General features: G+C 41.0%; 2 protein-coding genes across 5 annotated transcripts; one reads left to right on the top strand and one right to left on the bottom strand.

Moving 5' to 3' along the window:
• Positions 1–2,031: 2,031 nt before the first annotated feature.
• On the bottom strand, positions 2,032–10,224 carry LOC113135694 (sodium-dependent neutral amino acid transporter B(0)AT2-like). Of its 3 annotated transcripts, none has more exons than XM_026315909.1 (12): positions 10,119–10,224; positions 8,104–8,323; positions 7,782–7,939; positions 7,199–7,319; positions 6,900–7,075; positions 5,785–5,895; positions 5,426–5,667; positions 5,057–5,240; positions 4,743–4,944; positions 4,057–4,216; positions 3,811–3,973; positions 2,032–3,703 (listed from the first exon to the last, which is right to left on the bottom strand). In XM_026315909.1, exons 2-12 carry the CDS (start codon positions 8,321–8,323, stop codon positions 3,455–3,457), a joined length of 1,986 nt encoding a protein of 661 aa, XP_026171694.1. In that variant the 5' UTR covers positions 10,119–10,224; the 3' UTR covers positions 2,032–3,454. The 3 variants fall into 3 exon arrangements, with proteins under 3 accessions (XP_026171694.1, XP_026171695.1, XP_026171693.1); XM_026315910.1 differs by lacking the exon at positions 10,119–10,224 and adding an exon at positions 9,149–9,206; XM_026315908.1 differs by lacking the exon at positions 10,119–10,224 and adding an exon at positions 9,103–9,183.
• Positions 10,225–10,769: 545 nt separating this feature from the next.
• On the top strand, positions 10,770–19,437 carry LOC113135332 (epidermal growth factor receptor kinase substrate 8-like protein 1). 2 transcript variants are annotated; one of them, XM_026315274.2, is made up of 19 exons: positions 10,770–10,838; positions 11,782–11,826; positions 11,937–12,095; positions 12,224–12,373; positions 12,490–12,572; positions 13,650–13,762; positions 14,002–14,060; positions 14,138–14,261; positions 14,396–14,484; positions 14,567–14,641; positions 15,786–15,934; positions 16,260–16,392; positions 16,946–16,992; positions 17,075–17,183; positions 17,348–17,476; positions 17,598–17,748; positions 18,102–18,267; positions 18,500–18,632; positions 19,001–19,437. In XM_026315274.2, the coding sequence occupies exons 2-19, from the start codon at positions 11,797–11,799 to the stop codon at positions 19,085–19,087; spliced, it is 1,986 nt and encodes a 661-aa protein (XP_026171059.1). In that variant the 5' UTR covers positions 10,770–10,838; positions 11,782–11,796; the 3' UTR covers positions 19,088–19,437. The 2 variants fall into 2 exon arrangements, with proteins under 2 accessions (XP_026171059.1, XP_026171058.1); XM_026315273.2 differs by having other exon boundaries at positions 17,595–17,748.
• The last annotated feature ends 14 nt before the right edge of the window (positions 19,438–19,451 follow it).

Below are 19,451 nucleotides of genomic sequence, written 5' to 3'. Positions count from 1 at the left end.
CTGTTTGGTGTAGAACTTGTTGTAGATGCAGTACATCGCAGCCATCAGGGCGAAGGTTCCCATGGCCGCAGCAACGAACAGAAGCACTTTGGCATTGTCTTTGTCTCCATGTGCATCTGCAGAGGCACAAACACATGGCAAAGACCAACACGATTAGAGTTTTCACACTTACCAGTTTATCAGTCGATCTCTGTTAATAGACTTACATGTCAACATTGCATTTATATTTGTGGTTTCCTCTTTTCTGAGAAGGTCCCTTATCTGTGGTGGGGGAGGTGGTGCTGCCGGAGCCTGTTGGGCGTTGATCTGCTCAGACTGCAGGGTGCTCTGGGAGCTGCTCAATGGAAACACCAAGAGGAGGCACAGAGCTGCCAGGCCCGCCATGTAGTTCATTCACTGCTTGACTGGCTACTGAAGGTTAATTAGCAAAAAAAAAAACAAAAAACAAAAACACATGTATATTTAACTAAAGTGTTTTTATTTTGACAGTCTTTACTTTACTCACCATAAGTAGCAACATAACTCAGTAATCCTCAAAACAATACTGTAGTTGTTTTTCATACCTTATAGTTGGAATTTCCCAGTTGTACCCAGCAAACCCCACCAGGTCCTGTCCTAAAAAACTGCACCTGAAATGATTCAGCAACCTCCCTATGATGTACAAAAACACACATTCACATTATGCTAAGCAAAGCTGGAACATTTTAAATGGATCTTGTCATTTGCGTTTACCTGAAGTCGAAGAGAGGATGGCTTGCGTCTCTTTTAACGGGTGTTGGTCCTGTTCTCTCTGCTTCACCGTCTGGCTCAAGTGGAAGATTGCATCCAAGACAACTCAAGTCCCCAGGCACCTAATATGTCCAAGGGGACACCTGTGAGTGCGGTTCCACACAAGCGCACACATGTTGAAAGTGGCTTACACAGATGCAGTATAACAGCAAGACAAAACAATCTCAATAAAGGAAAAAAATTAATTCATGCATCAGAAAATTCTTGTGTGTGCCAGACGCTTTGTTTAAGCTAGTTCTGCTTCAGCTTAGTGTACAAGTATATATACAAAGTTATTTTATTTATTCATTTATTATACACTTTATTACTTTTCCACATACAAGTTAATTACTTTATTACTTCATTTATTACTATGAATTAATATAATTAAAAAAACAAATTTAATAACTTTAAATTAGAATAACTGCTGTAACAACTGAATTTCCTCTGGAGATTAATAAAGTACTTCTTCTTCAATATCATTACTAGATATTATATTATATTAAAACACTTATTCAGCCTGTAATATAATACATATTACAGGCTGAATAAGTGTTTTAAGCCTGGACTTAAAAAGGCCCAGGTCAGTGATGCAGATATCAGGGGGAAGCTTGTTCCAGAGTAACAGAGAAAGTCCAGTGTTTTTACACTGACCTCGGGACTTCCAGCAAAAGTTGATTTGTTGACCTTGGGGCCGTTTAGCTGACAAAGAGCCAGAATCTCAGTTAAACAGGGTGGGGCGAGGCTATTGAGAGCTTTAAAAACAAACAATAACAATTTAAAATCAACTCTGAATGAAACTAGAAGCCAGTTAAGCAAATAGAGAATTGTGCAACAGAGCTCCCTGCTGACACATAAATGCACTGCTTAAATGTGAAAGAACTGGCAGTGTCTAAAGCTAATGCAATGAGTCCCATCTTTACAGAGACACTATCGCACAAACTCTACAGAGTTAGTCAGAACTGGGATCCCATGATTCATTTACTACCCATATAATGACAGGTCACAAAGAAAAACAAATCTTCATATTGCTGCTTCATTTTGACCTTGTGCAGCTGCTCAGAGGCTTCAACAAGCCAACTTTCTCAAACAATTGCAGTTTCTCTGAATTAGACATAACTTACGACATAAGATATTTCTTAAGTGTTTCCTCTATCCATGGAACTCTGCTTCTTTGAATGTGTACTTTTCTTTTTTAATGGAACTGCCAAACACCCCAAGTTTCATAAGAAGTCGGATTAGTAAATAGTCAAGGCTTTACCAGACAAAAGATTGTTTTAATTTTGTGCTTAAAGTTTTTAACAAAAGATTGGCAATGTATATTACAGAGCAGTGACAATATAATACATTCGTTTTTATACAGACTACATACACTGTTCAAAAGTGAATCTGCCTAAATCTTTTTTTTTTTTTTTTACAAACTGTACATATGTAGGGAAGCTTTTAACATTTAGCCTTGACTGAATGACTGACAGTTGTACAGTCACCAGCATTTCAGATCATAAGGTCAATTCATTTGGACGGTAATACACTGAAAATATAAAATAAGCTTCATGCATATTTGATTACCAATTTGTTTTTACATGTATTATATACATATTTACATTACAAATATTATTCCCTGTTTTTGTATCATGCTGTCACGTGACCAACCACTTAAGGAGAAAAACAAACAAAAAACACTGTTTTGTTTCACAAACACGGTAAATGATTGTCAATCACTGCCCAGTACATTAGTGTTGTTGCTAAAGTCCTTACAGATTTAATGTGCTCACAGAAATGAGCATGGCAGGATGATGTAAACTTGCACTGAGAGTGTGTCTGAACACATAAAGTTAACATACATGTGCAGTACGATAGTGTAACGACATAACACACCTGGACACTAGCAAATGAAACAGTGAAACCAACGATGTGTCTCAGGCCACAGTGTTTTGTTTTCTTTGCTGTAATCATGATTATATGGCTCGTGTGTAATGAGCAGCATTAATACTGTACCTAACAACTGTACTTAACCTCAGCATAACTGAAGTAACTCTTCGCTGGTGTAACAGTTTTACAGAAAAGTTACAAATCATGTTTCTTATATTTCAGTGAAGTATGTGGCATAATAGTGCAAAGCTGTAATTCTGTTTACAACCAAAAACAACCAAAAAAAAAAACTTAAACCTTGCTGATTTTGAAAACTTAATAACATGTTTGGGAAATTCATCCCGTATGGCTTAGTTAACCAACACCAACATTACAAAGTTTTAAAAACTCAAATGAAAACTGTAGATAAATAGACAAGTGAATGATAGATATAAACTTATGATATGTCTGCATTTTATCTTGAAAATTGAGAAACAGTTGTTTCTCATTTCAACAACTCTAAAAACAACATCTAGTAGAAACTTGACCTTTACGTTGGTACGCAACAATAAACTATTTGTTTCATGTTACACATTTTGAACGTTGTACTTGAACAGCAGCTTTTTTTTAATTAAAAAGTGTTATCCTCTGGATATGGCTGGTCTTCATTTAACTTTATAAAATAGGTCTCTTACAATATTAAAAATAACGATGTTTTTGTTCCACATCTGCACCCTAAAAAGCGCAATCCCAAAACTGCCAGAGAATGGACCAGTGCAATTTTGACTGGATACTAAGGCCACTTCCCCACCGTGTAACATTTCACCTCCAAAGTTTACAAAAGGGGAGCAGGGGACCCATTCCCGTGGTTCAGGTCAGACATGTCACTCATAGGAGTTTCACACTTGTCATCAGTGTTTACAACGCTGTAGTGAACGGTCTCTAACTCTCTGGATGTTTGCGTTGTCCTACCCTGGAGAACGGCGTGGATAAGGGCCAGTGGGACGGGCAGCATAGCAAATATGATCAGTAGAGCCAGAACTGCCAGAGCCCAGCCAGGGTAATCCAGGGTCTCCTCAGAAGCCTGAAAAAGGAATTAAATTATTCACTCAAGAACTTAACCTGTCTTAACTGCTTTACATCATCGAGGTGAACTGCAGAGAGATTATTTGTTTCTAGTATTTCCATTACCCTCTCTTGGTTCCAGGCCATATAAGTAGGGCGTTTGATGAACATACGAATTGTAGTGGCTCCCAATAGCCCCAGCATAGCAAGCAGGCAAATGTATTTCCACAGGTACTTGTAAACCACACTGGGACGCCAGCCCAGCATTCCCTCGATGTCATCAAGAAACCTTCAGAAACACAGTGTTGATCTTTCAGAACATTTACAAGTTTAAGAGTTAAATGAATTAAACAGTCTGAAAATATGTCTCACCTATCAGCTCCATACAGCCAAGACACACTGAACGTCTCAAACACCACCACAATGATGAGGGGCAGAGTTGCAGAGTAGTCATCAAACATTGACACAAAGTAGTTCCCACAGCGCTGCGTGAACAGCAGGCCGATCACAAAACCAACGATGCAGCTGAAAACTACAACAGAACAGACATGTCAGAATAAAGAGCACACAGTCGAACATTAAGGACCAATCATTTGTGTTTGTCCTGAATAACATTACATTTATTTTGTTCGCTCCCACTCTGCTTCTCAGTGTCAGTGGAATCAGCTGAGGGATTGTTAGGTTAGCAGGAGATGCTTTTAGCGTCAACTCAACGACATGTGACATGACACTGATGTCCTGGCTGTAACTTCACAGAATGAGATGCCTGCCAGCAGGGTAGTGACTACAGACATAACTGTCCAACAGTCCTTTCTTGGCAAAATAAAACTGACTGACATTTTAACAGAATGTACATCTCTAACAAAGTAATTGGAAGAGATAAGATTTTGAAAGGATCTCTTAAAGGATTATGAAGGTACACAAGTTATATTTTGTCCTGGTCAGTTAGCTAGCTACTTTGGAGTTTTGTCAATAATGTGGCATCAGGACTCGAATGGATTGGCATTCCCATCCTTAAAAGAAACAAAACGACACTTGAAGATAAAACTGGTGTTTACTTGTAAATTTGGTCTTGTTGTTGGCCAGAGTTTTGAAGCGATCAGTGAGGGGGGCTAGGATGCCCTCCATAGTGCCAAACATGGTGCTGAGTCCCAGGTTGAGCAGCATGAGGAAGAAGAGCGCTGACCAGAAAGGACTGCCCGGCAGGTGTGTCATGGCCTCTGTGAAAGCAATAAAAGCTAGGCCTGTGCCCTCCACACCCTGAACACACACACATAAGAGTGTCAGCTTTCACTTCTCAGTACAGCACACAAAACAAAACACACACACAGAAAAAACAAAACAAAAACAAAAACAAAAAAACAGTCTTTACCTTCTGCATCTCTTTCTCCAGATCACAGTCTGTTAAATATGCAGGAGTGCTATTTCCATGCAGTTGAAACCAAGCCCTGTAGTCCTTTACACTCATAGAACTGGGATTAGAGTGGTTGAAGTTTGGCATCAAGTTTTCATCCACATTGCCACTGTAAAACTGCTCCAATAGCAACTTCAGATTACTAAGAACAAGACAAGAAAATGTACAATTGTAAACATACATATTTAATAACATATAAAAATCTGATCAGAGGCAGGGAGGCCTCAAGATGTAACTGTTGTAGGATCAATGTAAGAATTTGAAAATGTATTTTGAAAACTGTGGTGTGTCTAACTCAAACACATATCACGTTTTATTTAAACATACCTCTCTATACAGTCTGTGACATTCTTTTTGGCACGAAAACCAAGCACAGCAAACACCACCAGAGTGGCCAGCACAGATGTGAGGAAGTTTATAAAGGAGACAGTGAAGGCATCACGGTGGCAGTTGTTGTTCTTGGGATTATAAGAGGAGTATGCGATAATGGACCCAAAGCCAAGGCCCAGAGCGAAGAAAACCTGTGTGGCCGCCTGCCGCCAAACTTGTATGTCTCCCCAAATTTCCAGCTAGAAATGTATCGAGGGAACAGGTGCATCAGGGTAAAATCCACATCATAAATACAGGCTATGATTCACATCTGCCTGTCTCCTCTACACTCAACCAGATATTTTATCTGTATTTACCCTGGGGTAGAACATGAAGGTGATTCCCTCTGAGGCCCCATCCAGCAGAAGTCCTCGAATTAGAAAGCAGAACAGCACCACGTAGGGGAAGATGGAGGAGAAATACATCACCTGGGAAGGAAGAAAGAAATGATTACACTCCCAAGTTAATCCAGGTGGCATTATCAGTGGAAGTGTATTATTTGGTTTTGCATGGCCTGTGCACATTTTGGTTATTAAGGTAAAACTCTCAGTTTTTTAGATATTATTTCCTAAAATACCAGGTGCTATAGTCAATAATTGCATCAAACACCTGGTGTCAGCCAGAGTGGGACTGAACCTGCCCTAATATGTTAACTCAAACATAAAATACAGTAAAACATGAACTCCACTTTCAACATGTTTACTCCAGGCACGATAAACTTCTTGTGCTTTCTCAGTAAACCTGAATACTAATGTTATCTAGACAGACATCCAGTAAATATTTGTCTCAAACTATTTGCTGTTCATTACAGTGTATAACTCTGCTGAGAGGGGACTGGCTAATTGGCGTTAGGAGAAACAAACCACCCATAATACTTTTAACACATTATGTGGATTTTGCCATTTGAAGTGTGTCGACACCTAAGCCAGACATTCCAGAGATTCTACCGAGCACAGCAACCCTGAAAGCTAAGACCAACATATGACTGGGATTTGACCAATCTGAGAATATCCAGACAATTTAGCAACTTTGTCAACAAGTCAGTGTTTTTTTACTTGACTTTACCTTGTAGTTACTTTTAAATCAAAATCATGTAACTGCTGTTTTAGATATCAAACTTTTCTCTTTATTCGAAATTATTTATTTCAAATACATAAAGAATAAAACCTTCCCCTCCTTCACAATATCTTTCACCGTCTGTACCTTCACCTTTTGTTCCCATAAATCCTGACTCATTTAAAAACCGTGAGGTCTGAATTAACTCATTTATTAATGGACTGGATGGCTCAGTCAGTAGGCACAATAAAAGATTCTGATTATCACAACTCTCCTCAAACCTCTGAGAGCTGTTAACTTTAACAAAAAAATACCTTTTTTTTTTTTTTTTTTAAAAACAGTGAAGCTCTCTTAGCTGAGCACTTGATGCAGTTACCTTGACAGAGGTCTTAATTCCCTTGAACATTCCCAGGCACACAACGGTCCAGGCCACCAGCAGACAGCACACGATGTAAATGTTGAAAGAGCCCATCTCATCAATTGAGTCTGTGATATCCAGAGCTTTGCGGTACCAGAAATATGACGTGGCAGAGCTCTTTTTACATTCTTGTACTACAAAAAAGGAATACAAAAGATAAACGACTTGTCTTACATGTGACATAAAGCTAATTATAGGTTATAGGTTAACGAATGTCCATGTCTTGTCAGTTTTTAACCTTTATGATAAGTGTTTACCTGTTACATTCCCCTGTTCTGGACAGTCTTGCCAAGGTAATGGGAACTGGAATGAATTACCAAGATAGAAAATGCTCCATGCAAGGATCACATTGTAGTAGAGAGCCACGAAGAAACACACCTGAGAACATGCATAACAGGTTCATAAGAAAATTTGGTATTTTACTGTACAAATATTATTTACCATATGTCAAAAATGCCTGTCGACGTTACTGTGGTGCCAGTCACGCCACAGCTGCAGAGCGATATTCAAGAGGTAGAGGAAAACACCACCAACCAATGGCACTGATATATGATAGTGATAAAAATAAACAGCTTGTCTCTTGGCAGTTACTTCATCATCCAGTTACTCTGAACAACTGGTTCATCACTTGACAGCTTATTGTCCAAAGAGTTTCTATTAATTAAATACACAACAGCTCCCTGCCCTCCACATACAGCACTAGGAATGGGATTTTCTTTATATAGGCAAAAGTTATTCTGGCAAACACAAACTGACAGCATGAAGGTATGTAACATCAAGCAGTGAACAACCTAATAGCATAACAAGGTGAGTCAACCACTTCACAAATTGTTATCTTACCACACAGCTTGAGTAGCCAATCCCTGCAAGTTTGGGTGAGATGTACTTCCACACTCCGATGCTGCCCTGTCGGATGGCCTGACCAGCCGCCAGCTCCAGGAAGAAAAGGGGAATGCCAACAATCAGCATCAGCAGCACATACAGAAGGAGAAAAGCCCCTGAGGACAGAAGGCCAGCAATTAGTTGGTCAATGAGTACCTCAGTTTGATACTCGAAACAAAAACTGTGGAAACGAGAAGCAGGTGCATGTGCTAAGTTTGTTTCTTACTTTATATACGAAAATGCCTCTAATCTAATACAGATGACACTTACAGGTACTCACCTCCTCCATTTTGATGGCACAAATATGGAAACCTCCAGACATTTCCGAGCCCAACGCTGAATCCCACCTGAGCCAAGAAATACTCCATCTTACTGTTCCACCCTGCTCGAGCGGCAGGCTCAGGAGACGCCTCCTGGCTCTGTTCCTCAGCATAGATGTTGACCTCTGACGCCGCAGCTCCTGTCATCTCATTGTCAGCTGGCAGTGGCTGCTTCTCCATCTGCCACAGGAGGGGAGAAAACATTGAAGCAGTACATAAGCACATGACCATGAAGCCTGGCTGTGGTGGATTTAACTACCCAGACATGGCCCCTGAGGACTTTTATGCAGATGAACAGATTGTTGTCATTTGTGATGAGCCATAAACATACTTCTCTGAGTTTACAAGCAATGACACTGTTACACATACTAACTAATTCACTAACTCTGGTGTTACTGTAACTCACTTTGTGTACAGTTTATAAGGCGGCAGTGTTGGTGTTGCTGGACTGAAACAAGCTGTCCACTCTAATCAATGAGCCTTAGCTAGGTGCTATGAATAAACTGGCATTTGAGTAAACAGCTGCTCCCAACAACAGGTGGTCAATTCCACTTAATGACCTTTAGGTGTTAAATAAGGCCTTCACATTACCAGGAGGGTTTAGTTCCTAACAAAAGCTCATAACATCTTCGTTTTGAGGACTGAGCTGTGGCTAGCGATAGCAACTGCGCTTTCTTCGGGACTCACTAACGAAGAAGAAAAAACCTCTATGAACCAAATTAACCGGTGCACCAACAAATGTCGACAACAAAAGGATAGAAGAGACGACAAGAATGGCGGGAAATAATCTTTTATCTTTCTGTCACTTTCAGTTCCCGTCAAAACGAGCACACGTGGCTGATGCTCCGTCTCTAGCGCCAAGTCAACCACCCCTTAATGTTTCTCAAATCAAACATAACACCCTTGACGCCCACATTAAACCCTCTATAATAAAAAAAGACGCACAGACTAATACTTACCGCTTAAATATAATAAATCTTCGATCGCCCAGTTATAACTACTCACGTTTTATTGGTGGAAACCGAGGGGCTTGTCTTGTCTGATATCTGATGTAACATTCAACGCCTGAGCGTATGTACCCGAAAATTACGTCAGCACGTACGTACGTAAACGTCTTCCTCTCCTTTGGGCTGCTCCCTTCAGGGGTCGCCACAGCGAATCCTCATCTGCCTCCATTTATTAACCCTATCCTCTGTATCCTCCTCACCCACACCAACTATCCTCATGTCCTCCTCCACTACACGCATTAGACGTAAACGTCTAAACTATGACATTTGTTAAAAAACAACTGAATGTCATATAACGTTGAAAAATGACATTTTACTTTTTATTAATTACTTTTGAGCCAGTACTTTGATTCAGATCTTTTACATAAGTAAAAGTAGAAATACGACATATCCTTCAAACTCCACCCTGCAATTAAAATGATTATGATAATTGATGTTTACTATATTTTCAGCCGGTAGTTTAACCTAAATAGTCCGCAGGATTGGGTGGGAGTCTTTACCATTGATGGTTAAAGCACTGGTCGTCTAATATTTTAACACACTTTGATTAGTAAATTTGTCAAAGCTGACGCAGTTGATCTCGATCCACGTTTCCCTGTGGACGTGGCAAACAGTCACTCTCTCGCCTGTGCAATACCATCCAGTTTTACCATGTAAACTGTATTAAAGAATAAATAAATCTAAGCTGGTGATATGATCCTGTTATTAAAATGATTTTTTATCAGTGTCCCTGTGCTCTAACAGCATCAAAGTTCAGATCCAGAAGCCTAAGAAAGTTAGTCCTTCAGGATTCTCTGCACACATCTATACACACTCACAACACTGACACTTATTATTTAGTCGCAGATACAATTCAAGGTCTGCCACGTGTACCTGCCTTGGACAACTAAAACACGAAGATCCTGCCGCTGCCTGTAACACTGCAGTATGATCCGGGAAATAACAGCATATTAATAAATGAAAAATACCTTCTGATGTGAAAATAGTAGAAATTCTCAAATAAAAGTAATCCAAGTGTCCTTAAACCAAAGTCAAAGCGCTTGTTGCCACTTCACCAAACCCCGCCTATTCGGTGGAGCCTGGAGAATAAAACGAATTGGTCATTGTTATGAAATGTGACACCTTACTTTTCCATTTACAAATGGACGACCCGCACACAACCGAAACCTGCTCTGTGTGTCTGTGTGTGTGTCTGTGTGTGTGTGTGTGTGTGTGTGTGTCCTGTATGGATGATTACTTTATTCATTCTTTTATTCACTTTATTTATGAAGTTACAATCAGTAACTTGCTGAAATCCCCAAACACAAGACATCTGTTCCAATAATATTTTAACTTTAATATTTGTATGTTGTTGAAAACCTTCACCATCCTTTCCCAAATAATATTTTATAAATTAACTAATTAAATAGGTTTATATTCCACATAAAAAGATTAGAAACTGCAATAAAACACTCACCCTGCTCTTTTTTCTCCATGCGTATTATGCACTTAGTATGAACATGAGCAAATATGTTTATCTCTAAGGTGGGGTGGTAGACTAGGCAGGACTCCACAAGGTGACACACCTCTGCACTGTAAAGGCTCAGGAGAGGAGCTGAGGCACCAGCAGTCACACTGAGACACAGAGCAGGCTTTACGCACGCACAGCTGTTAACATCAGGAGTATTAGAAGCCCAGTACCAACCTTGGTAAGTGGATCCAACATCCATTTTCAGTCACCTCTCTAGTTGTTGGAACCTTAAAAACTTGGTATTTTGATTTTGGGCGCGTAAGCACCTATTAAAAAATGTTCCGAAAGATGTGTGACAGTCACATGATGAATATGTTATTCTGCCTCTAGTATTTATGTATGGTGATTTGTCAACCTGGAACAAAAACACACATGCCTAATTCAATATTTGTCATTTCAAGCTGCTTATAAATATTTTCTGAAAGGAAAAAAAACTCTGTCATCTTCATTGAATCAAGTCAGTCATAGGAAATATGAAGTGTACATCTGGCTGATAATGTGTGCGTTTTTCACACAAAGTAGTGTCGGAATTTTGATGCACCCAAGCACATTTTTGTGTTCATCAAATGGTTAATTCACTTGAAAAATACACACAAATTGCCATATCACTGCAATGTCTGAGTTTTATTTTGAAAATACACATAGAGTTTGTAATTTCAAAACATTGGTCAAGTACTTCGGATGAAACTAGTCATGAGGAAGTGTAAGTGACAGCGGACATTTGTTGTCTTGACACCGGTGACGCCAGTACTGATGGTCAGAGAAGATCAGAGAGACTGAATGGTGACACACACTGTGCCTGCTGTGGTCAGACTGGTTAGGCGGCTCACTCAGCGTGTAAATCCCAGAAAGCGAGAGAGTGAAACAGGGTGAGGGAATGTTTGAATGAGGATGTTGCTTTTATAGGTACTGGCCCAAGATGTGTTGATTTAGAAAAACGCTAGCTAAGATTAAACTGCTGCTCGTGTTAAATCAGCACCACAAGTACAAGACAAACTACATGTGAGTCCTTTGAAAACACCTCTTGTAGTTGCACCTTAAATGTTTTCTGACGTCCTTTCTCCAGGTGTGTATTCAGAGAAGGCTGCTCTGACTTAAACATCCTCATTTTTTCACACCAGGGCAGTGCACAAAGGATGACAAACATTTCACGGCATCTTGTTACAGTGAGTCTTAACTGCTGCACAAATTAACGCAAGGTTTTTCCTCAAAAATGTTCTTTTAAGATGCAGTCTTCCTCACGCCCTCATCGTCACTTCTCACTCCTTGTTTGCAGCATCTGCTGACGTTCTCACTCCAGGACGGGGATGTGCAGAGCGTGGAGGAAGCCCAGTCACGTCTCTCCTTCCTGGCTGCAAACAAAAAACTGTGGAGTCAACAGATGTTCCTGGACGTTGGCGCCGAGGCCATTTGTTTACGGGACATTCAGAGCCAGGTGAGAACAGATAATGACGGTCATCAGGGCTGTAGATGGAGAGCGATGGATAAAGAACAGGTTTTCATGTGCTTGACTGAGAAATTTCATTCATATTTGCTTGCATAGTAACCCATCTATCCCTGCAGGATGAACTGGAGAACTACACTTTTAAGTCCATCTACCGCTGCAGTGCCATTAATACTGAAAAACACTTCCCATCCCTCCTCATGTTAATCTGCCAGATTGCAGATAAGAAAAAGCCAGACATTCACTTCTTCAACTGTGAGGCTGTGAGGGTGAGTAATATCACTTGCTTCCCAGTTCGTCCTGCCTGACTCAGTGTGTCAGTTTGAATCGTCAGCCACATTCAGGTTTTACAAGTGATGCCACTTCTATATTCGTAATCTTTCAGGCAGAAAAGATCTGTGACGAAATAACACACATGGTTTCGGCCTCCTCCACCAGCCAGAGCGAGAAGCTCCCTGATACCTTCAGGTACTGAATGTCATGGTCACAAGTTCACAAAAACATCAAAGTGGTTTTTATGAAGGCTTGAAAACTGAAAGCCACTGAGTTGATGTTGGTTCACTATAGTGTCCGTTTTCCATGTTCTATGTTTTTAATGAAAGAAAGTGAACATCTGCATTCATATGATATAAAAGCCCGCTGGGTAACATTCAAATAATAGCAAACAAACAGAAGACACACAAATAATAGATGATATTCAGCTCCATCCCCCATTAAAATACTTGCTTTCTTCCTCTTTTACTTCCATTATGTCTCATTTTGCCACTGAATCAAAGCAGCCTGGTGTCACCATCCACCTGTCTGAGAAAGGACAGTATAAACAGCTGAGAGAGCAACTTGTTTTACCGGTTTCTGCATAACTTATGAAGGTGTGACAGAGATAACAAGACCATTGTGACAGAGAGCAGAGAGGACAGAGGAGAGATGACGGTGGTGGAGTAGCAGCCCAGAGCTTGAACGGAATACCTGCTCTGAAATATTTCTCTTTAAGGGGCGTGAAGGATAGACACCTGTGGTAAGATGGACAGATGGCTTGGATTTTTGTGTTTAGTTGCTGATTCAATAAAATGACAGTAAAGTCTCTTGAACTAGTAGCTTGTTCTGTAGCTTGGACAAGAGTAGGCAAGTACACAGATATTTTGACCTACAGCAAACTGTAGGGTTTGACGTTATGTCATTTGTTTAAAGGAGAATTTAGATTGATGATTGTTGTATAGGGCGTAGCCGTGAGTATGCACAGTCTGTTTTTTTTCTGTTTACTGTATTTTACCAGCGGAATAAGGGCTGCTGGGTTGAATTTCAGAGACACTATCTTATGTCTATTGAGAGAGGACTGTGTTGTTTGGCTGGATTCTCTGATTCCCCTTTTATAACTAGTCACATCCATTCAAGACTCTTAGAATGAGGACGAGCCTGTCCAACAGTCAAAATCTTCTTTAAGCCTTCACTGAATGTTTTTTTTTTTTGGGATGGTGTTGGGTGAGCAGCAGACTATTGGGATGTTAATACTGTGAGAGGGTTTGACACTGTCCTCTCATCCTTCAGGCTTCCTCAAACCAGGGGAAAGATGATCAACCATCACGAAATCCCAGGTCTCCCTGTCGCACATGCACCAAATGCCCCACCAGCCAACCCTCCACCTTACCCCGGGCCCAGAGGTAAGAGAAAAGACTTTCTCTTCACATGAATGTCTGGAAATGACTATAAAACTCTTTGAGGGAAACTAAATAGTGAGGCACAGTTAGGTATTTAAAGTGAGAGGCTCAGGAGCACAGAGACGGCTTTGTCTGTTAGTGTTTGGAAGGAGGGGTCAGTTTCAAGGGTGAAAGTGGGCAGTTGAGATCAGACTCATGAATTGGAGTGAATGAACTGAAACCTCTCCTCTCCCCCCTTACAGCAGCAAACACTGTGAACAGCGGGCCTGATATCACTTTCCTGCGAGCAGAGAGAGAAGTGGTACGCCTCCTCATCGACTTTGCACCTTTACAGTCACATCTGATCACAGCATAACAAACTGGTTCTCCCTTCCTCAGGCGATCCTCAATCACTGCTTCGACGATATTGAGACCTTCATGGCCAAGCTGCAGCAGACGGCAGAGGCTGCGATGGTGCTGAACCAGAAGAAAAAGAAGAGAAGTAAAAAGCAAAGCGCTGAAGGTAAAAAGACAGGATATAGTATATATACTATAGTATATATATATGGATATATATATATATATATCCCCATTGAAATAAAACAGCTGTGTGTCATGTTAACGCTGTTGTATTTTGTGTATCATTCTAAACAACAGATGATTTACTTGCTGCAAAGGCCCGACCCCCACCAGAGGAGGAATTCATCGATATCTTCCAGAAGTTCAAATATAGCTTCAGCCTGCTGGTGTGCATTCAGCCAGGTCATATTACAGTATTCTGGTTCGCCTTACTGTGTTTCTTTATAAAAAAAAACTATTTCCTCACAGGCCCGTCTGAAATCAGCCATCACCAACCCCTCATCAGAGGAGCTCGTCCACCATGTATTCAAACCACTGGATATGGTGAGTCGGTGTTATAATCTCTACGTCCACCGGGCATGAGGACAACACCTGTTGTTGCTATTGATGTAAACACAAGGCTTCGTCTTTTACAGCAACACAGATGGAAAAAAAAAGCAGGGTTAGGACATGATGAACAGCTTAAAATAATAATGTAGACACATAACACATTGTTTATGATGTTGGGCTGGAGGATAAAGGTGAATAGCCATGATATAGATAGTATATTTGTCCCTGAACTGGCACTGAACACGACCTAACAAAAAAAAAAAAAAAAAGAGTGTGTGTCATGTCAAAATAATGAAAAGCCGTTTAGTGTACTTGAGTAGTGTTGCCAGAAACTTCAAGTTTACTCAGGGCAACTCCCTGTGTGATAACCACGACTGAGACTCAAAGCAGAATTAGTTTGACCTTGTTTTTGCGGCAGGTGTGTGTATTCAACACATTTGGTTTAGATTTGAGCTTGTCTCTGCACTTAGTGTATTGTAAAAAAAAAAACAGCTCCTTCCAGAAAGACTTTATTCTGCTGAATGCTGATTTAGAAACATACAAACAAAAAATATAAGCTCTAATAACATTTACCTTTCATCAAAGACATGTCCATAACATACCCTCAGTCTTAATATTGCCCTCTAATGAAATGCCAATATTTAAACTAAATTGATATGAGTGTGTATCATTATATATGGCATGTCTAGGTGGAAAACTGGGAGCTAGGTGTGTCTGTTTGATATAACATTAAAGGCCTGTGCCTGAATTTTTCTGTTCAGGTATGAATCAGTCCAAAAGAGAATCAAAGGGTGGAATGGGTGTGTTTGATTTGTGTACACAGGCACACCTGAATGGAAACACACAGCCTCATATCTCTGGGATTGTGTATGTCACTGCTCCTTGTGTGTTTGCATGTTTGCATTGGTCTATGTGGTCACATTCGTTTGGCTTTTGTGTATCCGTACTTTTGATTGTCTGTGCTCTAAAAGAAAAACAAAGTTAAGTTCTGCCTGCCTGTGCAAATTCATCAACCAATGCCTGATACTGATGTACACACTCAAAATCAGCTCCAGTGACCGTTGGATGCTGTGAATATCAGAGCTGTGTGCAGTCTGAAAGGATGAACATGGGCTCTGTCGTATCTGGGTGTGTACAGATGGTGAAAACAACGGGGGGACCAGGTCTCGGAGCCTCAGTGTCCAGCCCTGCCCTGACCAGCTCTGCTGTTTCCCTGCTACAACAAAACCTGAATGAGGGAGAGAGGCAGCTGTGGACATCGCTGGGTCCTAACTGGACGCTCCCACGGTCAGTACCAACAGGCACTAGTGATACAAAATATCACTAGTAATAATCCTACTTCACTTTATTTTGCCTGGCTTCTGATGAGATCCCTATTTTACTCTGGTCATGAAAAAGTTGCACATTTCTTGGTTTAATTAAGGCATTTTTTTAAACGTATCCCATCAGATAATTAGATTCATTTTCCTCAACAATATCTCAAATATCTGTTTAGCTGTGATATGATGGAGATTCTTCACTGACCACACTTGCATTTTGATTTTAAGGAGCTTCTTAATACCGAAAAAAATCTCGCACTTATTGCACTTCACAAATCTTTGTGCTCTGTCAGGTCTCAGCTCAGAGAGCATATAGCTCCGTACACCCCTGTGTTCTTGGACGGTTGGAAGCCGGAAGCCTCGAGGGCAAACGGGCAGGTTTGGGAGGATCCAGTCGAGTCACAGCACAAACAAGAAGCCCTCCAAGTAAAGCATGACGTACACAATACCTGCACATGATTTGGGCTTGACGCTTTCTTGACTGTTTGTTAAAAGAAGCACTGAAAACATAAGTGTGTAAAACTATAACAGGGATTAAACACAAGACAAGCAATAATGTATAAAAGGCAAATAGCCTACTATTCTACGAATTTATTGTTATATGAGCTATGGGCTGTTTTGAAAGTGGCAGTAAATTCAAACTTCAGCTCGAGCTTATGTTTTGCACATTATGATTAACAGTATTCCTGCTGCTAGAAGTAAGGCTTGTTTTGCTGATGAGTGCACTTGAAGTTCAAGCATCGGGTTGAGGAAAATAACTTGAGTCATCTCTACCCTCTTGGCTAGATGCCTAACTGTTCCTTGGAAAGCTCACACGCTGTGAAAGTTCTTGCTGTATAAGCAGTGCAGGTGTTTCTCAAATGTTTGAGCCCTATTTTGTCAACCTCACCCATCCCTGTGTATGATGGCTTACCTGTTTATACCGGCGTCTGTGCGTCCTTTCCACATTCATCTAAGTCCACGTTGTTTTCACCCACAGCAGCAACAGCCGGTCGGTCCAGCTGATATGCGCGTCAGTGCTGAAACGTAAGTCACTTTCAAAAAGCAGAACATTAGGTCGTGCTTACCCTGACTCAGTGATAACACCACCTGCCTCCTGTCCTCTCAGAGAAGGCAGCGCACGACCACCTGAGGCGGAGAGACTCTATATCTGCAGCTACGACTTCATAGCCAGAAACAACAGCGAGCTTTCAGTGCAGCATGGGGAGACACTGGAGGTAACAAAGTGAAGGAATTCATGTTTAATTACATCATACATTATACAGTTAATGTGTTTGTGTTGCCCAATAGCAACAACATCATATTGTATTCATACTGTATTCATTTGCTGATGATGCACGCATGGGTGTGCTGTGTTGACAGTAAGTCCTCTGTCTAACAGGTGATTGAATCCTCCAAGCGTTGGTGGAAGTGCCGGAATCGGTTCAGCCAGGTTGGATTTGTCCCCTTCAATATCCTGGAGCCCGTGGCTCACATAGACAGCCCCGTCGTCACCAAACCTCCTGCCAGTGTAAGACACAGACACGCCCGCGCACACACACGTGAATCATGCAAGAACAGAGGTATGCTCTCACCTCTTCATACCTGAGTGAATTCCAGTATTAGATTCTCTCCACTTTACATTCCAGCAGATTCCCGCCCCGCCTCCACTCGCCAAGACAATGTCAGTAGTCCCACCCAGCCCTCCTAATCTGCCCCAGGCCCCTGCGCACACTTCCAAGCGCCCAGTGAGTTTACCAGCATACAGCCAACATATGCCAGCTGCAGAGGACGCAGATAAAGGTACCAAACTGTGGGATGCCTGGGTGTGTAGCATTAATCCCTTCATAAGGTGGCTTGAGTACAGGGAGCAGATAATGTTTCTCAAGGGCTCAAACTAAATAAAAACAGCTGAGAAAATCTTAAACGAACACAAGGTTCATTTATTAGCCATTCTGGATCTTTTGAGCATGTGACACAATCTTACTCAAGAGTTTGTCCAATTGTCATTGACTTGTAATGTTTAAGTTCAAATGTTCAGAGCACTTTATAGATCTGTAAATAAAAGCATATCGCTTGTGGCCTGTTATATTTATGGCCAAAAATGTTGCAGTACAGTAAGTTTAATAAAAAAACCCCATCATCCATGTTTTCAGTGATGTTGGTGAATGACGAGCTGCTCCAGAGGCTGACTAATGGAAAGGCCAGTCTGAACAAACCTCTGGTCATCCCTCGTTCCTCAGACACATCAGCCCCTCTGGACTATCACTCTCCTCCAGAGGAAGTGGCTGAATGGCTCAGAGGGAAAGGCTTCAGTGAACCGTGAGTAAATCACACCTTCAGGCTGACACTGTTGAATCACATCCTGCTGCCACTTTGCTTACGCATTCACGAAGAGGTCCAGATAAATGGCAATCACCAATTAACATTAATTTAAATGGAAGTTAGCTCTTGTGTATCAGTGCACAGGGTTACCAACATGCAAAGGTTACACGGTTGGAAAGTCTGTAGTGTAGCAGCTCCAGCAGAGTCCTCAGTGTTTTGTGTCCCTCAGGACGGTGGCATGTTTGGGAGTGCTGACAGGCGCCCAGCTCTTCTCCCTCAACAAGGACGAGCTACGAGCTGTGATTCCAGATGAGGGCGCCAGAGTGTACAGTCAGCTCACTGTGCAGAAAGCACTGCTGGAGGTAAATTTAAGTTAAACTGTTACTTATCAAGATGAGCCTGATTTCTCTTTTGCTTTCCTTTTTTTAATGCAGGTTTATCAATAATAAAATCTTTGAGTAAGCACAAAAGTACAGTACAGCTGAATAACTGATCGGTAGTTAAAAGTCCAGTATTCATTTCGAGGAATAAAACTGTATTCAGTGAACTAGTTTGTCATTTGAAAGCTGCAGGTTAAATTATGTACTTGTGTCATAAATTGTTAACTGCCAAGGCCTCTCTTCACACCAACATAAACATTAAAACCTATCTCTGCAACGCCTACGTCTTTTAATCTACTGATTAAAACATGGACACCCTCAGCTTCACTTGTCCTAATTCTTTTCTACAGGACGCCAAAAGGGCAACAGAGTTGGAGACAATCATGGAGAAACAGAAAATGAAGGTCGATGTGAAAGTGGAGAGCAGCACATTGTGAGCAGGGGCGCTGAGTTCTTCTTCTACTGCTGTCACGTACATTAGTTACATTTACTAGAGAACAAAAGTGACAGTGACTTGACCATCAGACATTTTTCTATGAACTCTGACATCTTTACCTTAAAACCAAAGTGTTCGACAGATCAGAAATTGAGGCTTTTAATGCGAACCGGTGCTGTGCATGTTCAACGTTAACATTAAGGTACACCATTTGCAATGTAGCCTTAATGTAAATGTTCTCTTACCCATCTCATTTCTGCCTAGTATGTAAAGACTAACTTAAATGACACGTATTTATCTTTGTAAAATACTTGTAATAATTGAAATCTGATTAAAGCGGCTTGACAATGACTACACCTCGACAC

Source organism: Mastacembelus armatus, chromosome 19 (genome assembly GCF_900324485.2).
Source record: "Mastacembelus armatus chromosome 19, fMasArm1.2, whole genome shotgun sequence".
NCBI lineage: Eukaryota > Metazoa > Chordata > Actinopteri > Synbranchiformes > Mastacembelidae > Mastacembelus > Mastacembelus armatus.
This window is presented reverse-complemented; position numbering and strand designations above follow the sequence as displayed.

Coding starts and splice junctions, on each gene's coding strand:
- LOC113135332 (XM_026315273.2), top strand. CDS start 11,797: ATGACAAACATTTCACGGCATCTTGTTACA. Junction 13,763..14,001: donor ACCTTACCCCGGGCCCAGAG/GTAAGAGAAAAG, acceptor CCCCCCTTACAG/CAGCAAACACTGTGAACAGC. Junction 16,393..16,945: donor ACAAACAAGAAGCCCTCCAA/GTAAAGCATGAC, acceptor TTTCACCCACAG/CAGCAACAGCCGGTCGGTCC.
- LOC113135694 (XM_026315909.1), bottom strand. CDS start 8,323: ATGGAGAAGCAGCCACTGCCAGCTGACAATGAGATGACAGGAGCTGCG. Junction 5,896..6,899: donor GAATTAAGACCTCTGTCAAG/GTAACTGCATCA, acceptor CTTCCTTCCCAG/GTGATGTATTTCTCCTCCAT. Junction 4,945..5,056: donor TGGAGAAAGAGATGCAGAAG/GTAAAGACTGTT, acceptor GTGTGTGTTCAG/GGTGTGGAGGGCACAGGCCT.